This window comes from Salmo trutta, chromosome 27 (assembly GCF_901001165.1).
Source record: "Salmo trutta chromosome 27, fSalTru1.1, whole genome shotgun sequence".
Taxonomy (NCBI): Eukaryota; Metazoa; Chordata; class Actinopteri; order Salmoniformes; family Salmonidae; genus Salmo; species Salmo trutta.
Window position 1 is genome coordinate 30,064,405 of NC_042983.1, and position 11,950 is coordinate 30,076,354.

General features: G+C 44.2%; 1 protein-coding gene across 1 annotated transcript; it reads left to right on the forward strand.

Annotated features, from left to right (window-relative positions):
- Positions 1-9,404: 9,404 nt before the first annotated feature.
- LOC115165189 (putative claudin-24) lies at positions 9,405-10,510 on the forward strand. Its single transcript, XM_029718208.1, has one exon. It carries the CDS (start codon positions 9,626-9,628, stop codon positions 10,289-10,291), a length of 666 nt encoding a protein of 221 aa, XP_029574068.1. The 5' UTR covers positions 9,405-9,625; the 3' UTR covers positions 10,292-10,510.
- The last annotated feature ends 1,440 nt before the right edge of the window (positions 10,511-11,950 follow it).

Genomic DNA, 11,950 nt, shown 5'->3' on the forward strand with positions numbered 1-11,950 from the left:
GGAGCCCCGCCGATCCATCACGACTGGTCTGCTGACGTATTTCGGCCGATGTGCTCTCAACCGGCCTCTGCATCGTTGATGTCGGTGAGGACCCAGCTACTAGCCCCGGCCCGTTAACTATCTAAGCACCGTGTCTCCCGCTTGCCCAGCCTGTTTCATCCATTGCTGCTTATTGGATCCTATGACCACTCGGCTACACAGCTGATGCCTACTGGACTGTTCATTAACACGGTACTTCATTTTGTTTATCTGTCGGCCCCAGCCTCGAACTCAGGCCTTGTGTGTAGCTAACTGACCCTCTCTGCCCATTCATCGCCATTTACCCATTGTTGTTTTATTCCTCCCAATCAACACCTGTGATTGCTTTATGCCTCCTTCTAATGTCAATATGCCTTGTATACTGTTATTTAGGGTAGCTGTCATTGTTTTGTTTTACTGCGGTGCCCCTAATCCCGCTATACATGCCTCGGTTAGCTCCCTTGGCCTTACCCCAACCCCGGCCAACAGCTCTGCACCCCCCGCAGCAACTGGCCCAAGCCCCCCCCCCCCCCCCGCTTCTCCTTCACCCAAATCCAGACAGCTGACGTCCTGAAAGAGCTGCAGAATCTGGATCACTACAAATCAGCTGGGCTAGACAATCTGGACTCTCTATTCCTAAAATTATCTGCCACCATTGTCGCAACCCCTATTACTAGTCTGTTCAACCTCTCTTTCGTATCGTCTGAAATTCCTAAAGATTGGAAAGCAGCCTTGGTCATCCCCCTCTTCAAAGGGGGAGACACTCTAGACCCAAACTGTGACAGACCTATATCCATTCTGCCCTGCCTTTCTAGTCTTCGAAAGCCAAGTGAACAAACAGATCACCGACCATCTCGAATCTTCTCCGCTATGCAATCCGGTTTCTGAGCTGGTTATGGGTGCACCTCAGCCACGCTCAAGGTCCTAAACAATATCATAACCCCCATCGATAGAAAACAGTACTGTGCAGCCGTCTCCATCGACCTGGCCAAGGCTTTCGACTCTGTCAATCACCGTATTCTTATCGGCAGACTCAACAGCCTTGGTTTCTCTAATGACTGCCTCGTCTGGTTCACTAACTACTTCTCAGATAGAGTTCAGTGTGTCAAATCGGAGGGCCTGTTGTACGGACCTCTGGCAGTCTCTATGGGGGTGCCACAGGGTTCAATTCTCGGGCCAACTCTTTTCTCTGTATATATCAATGATGTCGCTCTTGCTGCTGGTGATTCTTTGATCCACCTCTACGCAGACGACACCATTCATTCTGTATCCATCTGGCCCTTCTTTGGACACTGTGTTAACAAACTTCCAAACAAGCTTCAATGCCATACAACACTCCTTACGTGGCCTCCAACTGCTCTTAAATGCTAGTAAAACTAAATGAATGCTCTTCAACCGATCGCTGCCCGCACCCACCCGCCCGCCTAGCATCACTACTCTGGATAGTTCTGACTTAGAATATGTGGACAACTACAAATACCTAGGTGTCTGTCTAGACTGTAAACTCTCCTCCCAGACTCATATTAAGCATCTCCAATCCAAAATGAAATCTAGAATTTGGTTAAAGAAAGGTGGGAAAAAACATGCAGTGCGATACATCTCCTTCGCATAGAGTTGATCAGGCTGTTGATTGTGGCCTGTGCAATGTTGTCCCACTTCTCTTCAATGGCTGTGGGAAGTTGCTGGATATTGGTGGGAACTGGAACACGCTGTCGTACACGTTGATCCAGAGCATCCCAAACATGCTCAATGGGTGACATATGTCTGATGAGGATGCAGGCCATGAAAGAACAGGGACATTTTCAGCTTCCAGGAATTGTGTACAGATCCTTGCGACATGGGGCCTTGCATTATCATACCGGAACATGAGGTTGTCATGACTGTTCATGAGAATCCAAATAGGTCAGATCAGGTTTGCAATGAATAACTTCAATCAGACCCTCTTTCACCCATAGAGGAGGGAGTAAAGAACTAGTGGGAATTGACACTCACTTCCTGTAGTAAATCAAGGGAGAAAATCCAGGCCTGTGCTCTCCAAATTGTCTCAACAGACCTTTTTACCGCTGAAACTCTAACACATTCAAAAGCGAATACTGGAACAATATTTCTAACGTAGAACGTGGGGAATGGTCAGAGGCGATTTATAGAACACTGTCATTTTGTTTGTTATTTTGGGATGTCATTCAAAATGTTATAAAGGATATACTGTAACTTGGAAAGTATACCCACTTCATGGATGAAATTTCCATATTATGGGTTGTGCATGTAATATAGAAAATTATGAGTCTTTTTGTTAAGAGAGGGATGTGATTTGAGAAGTTATAAGAGATCATTTTTTCCCCATAACTTTGCACAGTGAGTAATCATCGCCCCGGAGTGAGGTCATGGAGCGTGCCAGCCTGCCGGAACCACTACATTCGTGCGAAAGGTATAAATGATGGGTTGAATCAGAAAAACCGTAAAGCGGCAGCTACACGTTTAAAATGGTTTGAACTTTGAATCTCAACACGAGGTGGAGATGGTAAAATCACCTCCCGGACAATCACTGATACGGCTGATTAGCTGTCCTAAGTAAAGTATATGTTCGAAAACGAATTTAAGTAGGACCATCCTGTTACTCTGCTCAAACAATCATATCACACTACTTTCATCACCCCATTGGGAAACCATCGATACAGCTGGCTAGCCTATCTTCAAAAAAGCATCTTCAATAGCAAATGGAAGGAAAATCAACTCTGTAGTTCTGTTCAGGACTACACGACAAGTCACCGGTTACCGGATAACTACGAAGAAGGACAACAGTAGAAGAGTTGTTGGAAACATTTTGGACATTCAGAGCCTTACAAGCGTGCCACCCTTTCCAAGGCTGCCCCGTTGACCGAGAGATCCCCGGGGAACCAAAGCATTTCACGCAAAAACATTAATGATTTCTTGCTCAAACCGGGTGGCGGTTTGAGTGTAAGATGTCGCAAAAGAACATGGCTGACATTTTACATTCACCCAACCAATTGTGCTATTTTGTTAGTTTTTTTGCGTTTTGTGTAACTTCTTTTTTTTACCTATTTTGTACGTAATGTTGCTGCTACCGTCTCTTATGACCGGAAAGAACTTCTGGACATCAGAACAGCCATTACTCACCGCGGACTGGAAGAAACTTCTCCTTTAACGAGTCTGATGAGAAGGATATCCTGCTTTCACTGGAACAGGCCCAGATCCCCGCCTTCTGCGTGAAGAAAAGACGCAGGAAAAGGGGCCGCAGATTGGGCAGCCGTCTGAGAATCCCCTAGGCGAGTGTGTAAACTCCCACTGCCATCCGTTCTTCTCGCTAACGTGCAATGATTGGAAAATAAAATTGATGACCTACGATTAAGATGATCCTACCAACGGGACATAATATCCTGTTAGTGTGTCATTGAACATGTGTGCATCACTCGTCCTCCTTCAGTTCCATGTCCTTCATTTGATCCTTCCTTTCAGATCCTAGAGGCAGCGGACAAAACTCAGGCCTGGGACATGAAGAAGCACTGCCTGCACATCCTCATCCACCAGTTCATCAAGGTGGGTGGGCTACTGGTGTCTGGAGCCATGGGGAGGTTTTGCCCCCCACTCCACAGCTAAACTAAACCCCTGAGGGCAAACTCTGTGGGGAAGCCTCTACACCAGTGGTTCCCAACCAGTGTAACTAGAACCCCTGGGGGTACGTGGCCTATCCACAGGGGGAACTTGAGAAGACTCATGAGACCATAAGCTTACTGGTAAAATGCACATGAGGGGATACTTCTAGGGTACAGCTTGGTGGTACAGTAACCAAAAATGCTTGGGAACCACTGCTCTACACAGTGGTTAGAGGAGAGGCAGTTTACAGCCAAGCATGTAGTAATATATGCCATTTAGCAGTAACAGCAACTTATCCTTCACTGTTGTCCACTCTCCTTACAGTGCCATGTGGGAGTATCTTTTGTCTTAACAAACCAAGGAAAATACTACCAGATGGGCTCCTACATCTAGGTGTAACCGATGTGAAATGGCTAGTTAGTTAGCGGTGGTGCGCGCTAATAGCATTTCAATCAGTGACGTCACTCGCTCTGAGACTTGAAGTAGGGTTTCCCCTTGCGTTGCAAGGGCCGTGGCTTTTGTGGCGCGATGGGTAACGGTGCTTCGTGGGGTGTCAGTTGTTGATGCGTGCAAGGGTCCCTGGTTCGAGCCCGGGTTGGGGCGAAGAGAGGGACGGAACCTACCCTGTTACATTGGTGCCGTGACCCGGATCATTGGTTGCTGCGGAAAAGGAGGAGGTCAAAGGGGGGGTGAGTGTAACCGATGTGAAATGGCTAGTTAGTTAGCGGTGGTGTGCGCTAATAGCGTTTCAATCAGTGACGTCACTCGCTCTGAGACTTGAAGTAGGGTTTCCCCTTGTGTTGCAAGGGCCGTGGCTTTTGTGGCGCGATGGGTAACGGTGCTTCGTGGGGTGTCAGTTGTTGATGTGTGCAAGGGTCCCTGGTTCGAGCCCGGGTTGGGGCGAAGAGAGAGACGGAACCTACACTGTTACATTGATGCTGTTGACCCGGATCATTGGTTGCTGCGGAAAAAGGAGGAGGTCAAAGGGGGGGTGAGTGTAACCGATGTGAAATGGCTAGTTAGTTAGCGGTGGTGCGCGCTAATAGCGTTACAATCAGTGACGTCACTCGCTCTGAGACTTGAAGTAGGGTTTCCCCTTGCGTTGCAAGGGCCGTGGCTTTTGTGGCGCGATGGGTAACGGTGCTTCGTGGGGTGTCAGTTGTTGATGTGTGCAAGGGTCCCTGGTTCGAGCCCGGGTTGGGGCGAAGAGAGGGACGGAACCTACACTGTTACATAGGACCAGGCTGTTGACCTACTCTCTCTACCGAAGCCCTCCATGTCTGCTCCCTCCCTCATTAGTCATTCCATTACACCAGTGGAGGTTGGTAAAAGGAGAAATGTGGAGGATGGGTTCTCTCCACCAGCCGCCACTGCCTTATAAGTTAGGGTTAAGGCTCTCGAGTGGCGCAGCGGTCTAAAGCACTGCATCTCAGTGCTAGAGGTGTCACTACAGATCCTGGTTCGAAACTGGGCTGTATCACAACCGGCCGTGATCAGGAGTCCCATAGGGCGGCGCACAATTGGCCCAGCATTGTCTGGTTTAGGGGAGGGTTTGGCCTAGTTAAATAAAGGTTAAATAAAAAATGCAAAAATAAGTTACTGTGGACCTTACATAACATTTCCTCAACCTTGTCCCAAATGTCCCTTTTTACCTATGCTTGGTTACTTTGGATCCGCTCTCTAAATGAATCATGTTTGAATGACCTGAGAGAAGAATACTGAATATTATACAATGATCACCTGAATGTGTACGTCTGGGCCAGTTTTGAGAATGCTGATATTGTGTTAGCATGAAGTAACCTCCCCCTCTCATCCTTCAGTTAGCCTGATTTCAGTTAGCATGGTTTATAAGTACCCTTTTCATCTACTTATTCCCTCATATATTAATTTTATAATTTCATAAATGGTATGTAAAAAAACATGGATCATGGTTAAATGTTGATTCTCCTGCATAGTAACGCTACATACTGCAGGGTTGCCCAACTGGCGGCCCATGGTTGATTTTATTTGGCCCCCCCCCAAGTTTTCTGAGCAAAAACATTACTGTATATACAGTGCATTCGGAAAGTATTCAGGCCCCTTGACTTTTTCCACATTTTGTTACAATACAATAGTATTCTAAAATGTATTCAATTGTTTTTTCCCCTCATAAATCTACACACAATACCCCATAATGACAAAACAAAAACAGGATTTTTGAACTGTTTAAAATACGTAAATATCACATTTACATAAGTATTCAGATCTTTTACTCAATACTTTGTTGAAGCACCTTTGGTAGCGATTACAGCATCACGTCTTCTTGGGTATAATGCAACAAGCTTGGCACAACTGTATTTGGGGAGTTTCTCCCATTTTTTTCTGCAGATCCTCTCAAAATATCCCCACAGCATGATGCTGCCACCACCATGCTTCACGGTAGGGATGGTGTCAGGTTTCCTACAGATGTGACGCTTGGAATTCAGGCCATCAGACCAGACAATCTTGTTTCTCATGGGTAAAAAGTCCTTTATGTGCCTTTTTAGGAAACTCCAAGCGGGCTGTCATGTGTCTTTTACTGAGGAGTGGCTTCCGTCTGTCCACTCTACCATAAAGGTCTGATTGGTAGAGTGCTGCTGAGATGGTTGTCCTTCTGAAAGGTTCTCCCATCTCCACAGAGGAACTCTGGAGCTCTGTCAGAGTGACCATCAGGTTCTTGGTCACCTCCCTGACCAAGGCCCTTCTCCCCGATGGCTCAGTTTGGCCGGGAAGCCAGCTCTAGGAAGAGTCTTGGTGGTTCCAAACATTTTCCATTTAAGAATGATGGAGGATACTGTGTTCTTGGGGACCTTCAATTCTGCAGACATTTTTTGGAACACTTCCCCAGGTTTGTGCCTCGACACAATCCCATCTCTGAGCTCTACAGACAATTCCTTCAACCTCATGGTTTGATTTTGGCTCTGACATGCACCATCAACTGTGGGACCTTATATACACAGGTGTGTGCCTTTCCAAATCATGTCCAATCAATTGAATTTACCACAGGTGGACTCCAATCAAGTTGTAGAAACATCTCAAGGATGATCAATGGAAACAGGATGCACCTGAGCTCAATTTTCAGTCTCATAGCAAAGGGTCTGAATACTCATGTAAATGAGGTTTTCTGTTTTATTTTTAATAAATTATTCTAAAATTGAATTTCCTCATCAATCTACACATAATACCCCAAAATGACAAAGTGATAACAAGTTTTTAAAAAGTTTAGCAAAGGCTGTAATGTAACAAAATGTGGAAAAAGTCAATGGGTCTGAAAACTTTCTCAATGCACTGTGTAAATATATATATATTTTATTTATAATAATAATTATTATTGGACATAAAAGACTGTAAAAACACCAGGAAATCAGCTCCAAGGGATTTTAATTGAAGAAATCTGTTTCTAAGTATTCCCATGCATAATAGAGAGACACGTATACAAGTGTCTACAAATGATTTGTAATTACGATCCGGCCCCCCCGACTATCCTCTCAAGAAAACATTGGCCCATCGCTGAATCTAGTTGATGATCCCTGACATACTGTATGCATTATATATGTGTGACATAGAAGAACTCTTTATGGTTGTACTATATTTAAGCCATAATGCACAACGGGGTGTGGTATATGGCCAATATACAATGGCTAATGGCTTTTCTTAAGCACAGCACAATGCGGAGTGCCTGGATACAGCCCTTAGCCTTGGTATATTGGCCATATATCACAAACCCCCTGAGGTGCCTTATTGCTATTATAAACTGGTTACCAATGTAATTAGAGCAGTAAAATAAATGTTTTGTCATACCCGTGGTATACGGTCTGATATACCACGGCTGTCAGCCAATCAGAATTCAGGGATCGAACAACCCAGTTTATAATATAAAATGTGTTTCAAGAAGAATTGAAGACGTGGTCATTATTCTGAGGGAATAATTAATTCCTTAGCAACTAAATCAATAATTCCTTCCTTAGCAACTAAATCAAACAGGATGGGAAATGTATCACCAAAGTATTTGCTCCTCTCTGCTGATCAATTATAAAATAAAAACATTTGGACATTTTTAACGTCACAGCATATAATCAGTATCATTTAATTCTGGATGGTTTCAGATGAGCTATGGCATGTCTAGTACTGGAGAGGTGTTTGTTTAAGCTCGTCCGGGTTTGGCCGGTGTAGGCTGTCATTGTAAATAAGAATTTGTCCTTAATTGACTTGCCTAGTTAAATAAAGGTTAAATAAATAAAATACAAATGGGAAATTCATCACTTAGTCTATGTACTTACACCCCATCCTGTCACTCTATATAGGTTGGCTTTGTGTAAATTGTTGTTTTGCTGAGAACTGTCACGGGGATTGTTATCAATGTCATTTTGCAAATTGCAAAGATGTGATTGCTTATAGAAAAGGCTCCAAAAACCACATTAAGCAACAATCTGAAGGTAGACCACTTTTTAAAGAAGAAAAACGTTCTGATACAGTTTGATTGACTACCAGGTCTCTCTTTCTCCTGCTGTGTGCTTTGTCTACCCGTCCCTTACCTGAAACATAATAGTAGAAAAGAGACTGAGTGACCTGATTACAGCACAATGGATCTCTTTCTCTCTGACACACCGTCTTCCAGTAGTGTGCAACCGACACTGCCTTCAGTCGTTGGGCTGCAGCAAGCTGGCATTAGAAACGTGAAAGTATTTTACTTTTTCAAATTCAGCAGATGATGTTGAATCAGTGGACCGCTTGAGGGAAATGGAGCACATGTCAGCTGCTGCACCAGCAGGTGGCTAGGGGGAATCAAAGCTGAAGGAGAAGTCCCAAGTCTACGCAGGTTAATCCTCGACCTTTGTCTCTACACATGAGCAGTTTCAGGTTCCACTGATATGTGTAAGATAAGCTTGCACAATGCACCTTTCAATAGAGTGGGCGAAATCCTTCCATTTAAGCAAGGTTATCAGACCTTATACCTTATAGGTTTTTCCTTTTTAATATTTATTTATTACATACTGAATGATTAATGAAAGATATTTTGATATTTCTGTATACCGGTAGTCAAGCTTACCATTCATTTTGGATTGTCAGCGTATAGCTGGGTCTACAAAACAGATTACCTGGGATGTGTACAAAATACAAATGTTCACGTCTGAAAACAATTGATAAACTTTGATTTTGCAGTGGAATGTTGACTCCTTTCATCTGATTCCATTTGATTTCATGTAACATTTAAAAGAAGATGCTTTCCCTGAAGTGAATGAATCAAAGACTCGAAGGCTGAATGGCCAGATAGGATTTGATGTTCCCTGCCAGCTACAAACCCAGACCTTTAAAACCTCAATGAAGACCTCACCAAGTGTTGAGGTCTTTTGTAAGTAGTATTGCTTTGAGCACTATTCCTAGTCTTAACACTTGAGACATTTGGCAAATCAACTGATTTTCTATAGATTTCTTCAGAAAAAAAAAAATTCACTCACATGAAGAGCTAATCTCATAAGCTCTTATCAATAACATCAGCACATGGTTTCATTTCAAATAATTAGCCGTGGCCAATCAAAGAGTCCATAGAATCAGGCCACTGGACACCCTTGGGAGAGTTTTTGGCCCTTCCTCTTTTTGTTTGTTCCCCCATGACCAACTTGCTCATGTTTCTCTGTTACCACACTCAGTCCCAGGATCCCACTAGACATATCTGGTTTACATATATGGTTTCATCACAAAACAGAGCCCATTGTTCCCTACAATGATATTTAAAACTACGACAAACAATATGTCTTTTGTAATGCCTCAGGACCTGGGATTATCTCCCAGTTATGCATTCTATTATAAAGCTGGATGAGGCAGACTGGCTGGGTCGGTCCAAGTGCTACCACAGGAGAGGGGGACGGGCTTCCCAGTCACTCACTAGCTGTTCTTCAGCCAGGACAGAGAAGGATAGAGAAAGGAGCAGAAAGAGTGCGAGGAGTGTAAGCAAGGACAACTGACACTGAAGATGGTGCTCCTGACTGCCAAAATCATGGAGAGGACTGCGCTCTTTGTGATATTCGGGGGTCTGGTCACTACTCTGGTCACCACCTTCATTCCCCTGTGGAAGACCTTGAACTCAGAGCTGAACGAAGTGGAGAACTGGTACTCAGGCCTGTGGCACATCTGCATCTTTGCCGAGGAGGTTGGGATGCAATGTAAAGCCTTTGAATCCCTCATGGCCCTGCCCATGGACTTGCTGGCTTCCCGGGTGCTCATGCTGGTGTCTGTGGGTACTGGGGCCCTAGCCGTGGTGGTGGCCTTCCCAGGCCTGGAGGGGGTGGAACTGGGCTCTGGGAGGCAGCAAGGGTTAAAGAGGGGCCTCCTCATTGTCAGCGGGGTGCTGTCCTGGGTGTCGGGGCTCACAACACTGGCCCCCGTCTCCCTGGTGGCCTACGTGACCCTGGTGGAGTTCTGGGACGAGAACCTGCCTGATGTCGTTCCACGCTGGGAGTATGGCGAGGCCATGTTCTCCGGCTGGTTTGCGGGTCTCTTCCTGGTCATTGGAGGCTCTCTTTTCTTTGTAGCTGTGTGCATGGCGGATCACGACGGGCAGCAGCGAGTGGCCAGTCTCCCAAACACCCCTCAGGAGAAGCCAAGGAGTCAGTACTACTTAAAGACAGAGGTTTTATAGTCTCATTTTCACTTAATGAATGGTGGTAGCTTAAAATGCCTAGTTTGAAGAAGAATGATAAAGTTAAATTCAGACTGCGACTGCCTGGGTTTATTTTGAAATATGAAAGGTCACGTTTGAAATGTTTGAAAGATATATTTGTATATTTCAATATTGTTGAACATGGATCAAGTGCTGTATTTCCGATGGAAAAGTGCAATGAAAACCTTTTGTCTGTAACTTGTTTGCAGCCTCTCATTTATTAATTACATGAGACTCTGGTCATTGTTATTCGAGTTCCTACTTTGTTCCTACACAGTATGTCTTGTCTCTTGATATGCATCAAGCTGGATCAGTGGTCTCTGTTGCACTGTGAAGGTATTCCTACTGGTGAAGATAATACAACTCCTTTCAATTATGAATTGTATGTTAAGAGAAAGGAAAAGATCACTGTGATTTTCCACAATCACTAAAGCTCTTAAAGGGATAGTTTGCCACAATATGCCATGATATAAGTGGAGCTACTTGTTTTGTAATGCCAACTCTGCAGTTGTTTCCCTTAGTGGAGCTCAGGGGGCAATTTTAAAGGATGAGTTCTGTTTTTTACAATGTAATGTTAGATGGTAACTCATCCTGAAAGTAGTCTTTGTGTCAGTGAAAACTGTAGTCCATGGTTTGATTTTCTTTAAACAGCCACTGTAAACTTAGCCATTGCTAGCTAAAAATCAATGGGAGTGGTAGGGGCATGCAGTACCTTTGTAATTTGTTTTGTTGCCATATCACCTTGAAATAACATCAAGCTAAATCATTTAGTTGATTTGGCCATAAACATTTTAATAGGTCTTTACCACTCTCAGTGATTTTAGCTAGCAGTGTCTACATTTAGCTGAAGTTTGTAAACCAAACCATGGATTACAGTTTATCTGTGCCCGAAGACTGCTTTCAGGGTGAGGGACAATCTATCGTTACGTGTTGTAAAATACAGGACTTCCCCTTTAAAGGGAAAGTTCAAAATATTTCAACTTCATCATCTCCACACCCCAACATCAACATACAGAGCCTTCAGAAAGTATTCACACCCCTTGAATTTTTCCTGATTTTGTTGTGTCACAGCCTGAATTTAAAATTAATTAAATTGAGATTTGTTGGTTTCTGGCCTACAAACACAGATTCAACCACAAAGACAAGGGAGGTTTTCCAATGCCTCGCAAAGGTAGATGGGTAAAAAAAAAATACAGACATTGAGCAGAATTAGTGGAATGGTATCAAATACATCCAACGCATGGTTGGGTGCCATTCCATTCGCTCCGTTCCAGCCATTATTATGAGCCGTCCTCCCCTCGGCAGCCTCCACTGGTGAGAGAGAGATGCATTCCAAAGCCCCACCTCTTCTGAGATGTATTTAGTTTTGGGGGAGGGATTTAGCCACGTGAGGCGGCCTGAGATCTTAATGCACATTTTGGCTCAGGGACGCTACTGTATGTTGTACATACATAAATAGACGTTTGTTTGATGAAAGACTGTAGCCTACTGTAAATGTAAAAGGGAGACAGCCAAACAGTCATATGTATCACCAATAAGAGTAAGGTAAAATGAGTCACTCTCTGTGCCAATGTCAGTGAAATCAGATGGTTATTATTTACACAGTGTAGTATTGCCCAGAGAGTAGTAAAGGGTTAA

Excerpts from the sequence above, each read along its gene's own strand:
- LOC115165189 (XM_029718208.1), top strand. The coding sequence starts at position 9,626 with ATGGTGCTCCTGACTGCCAAAATCATGGAGAGGACTGCGCTCTTTGTG.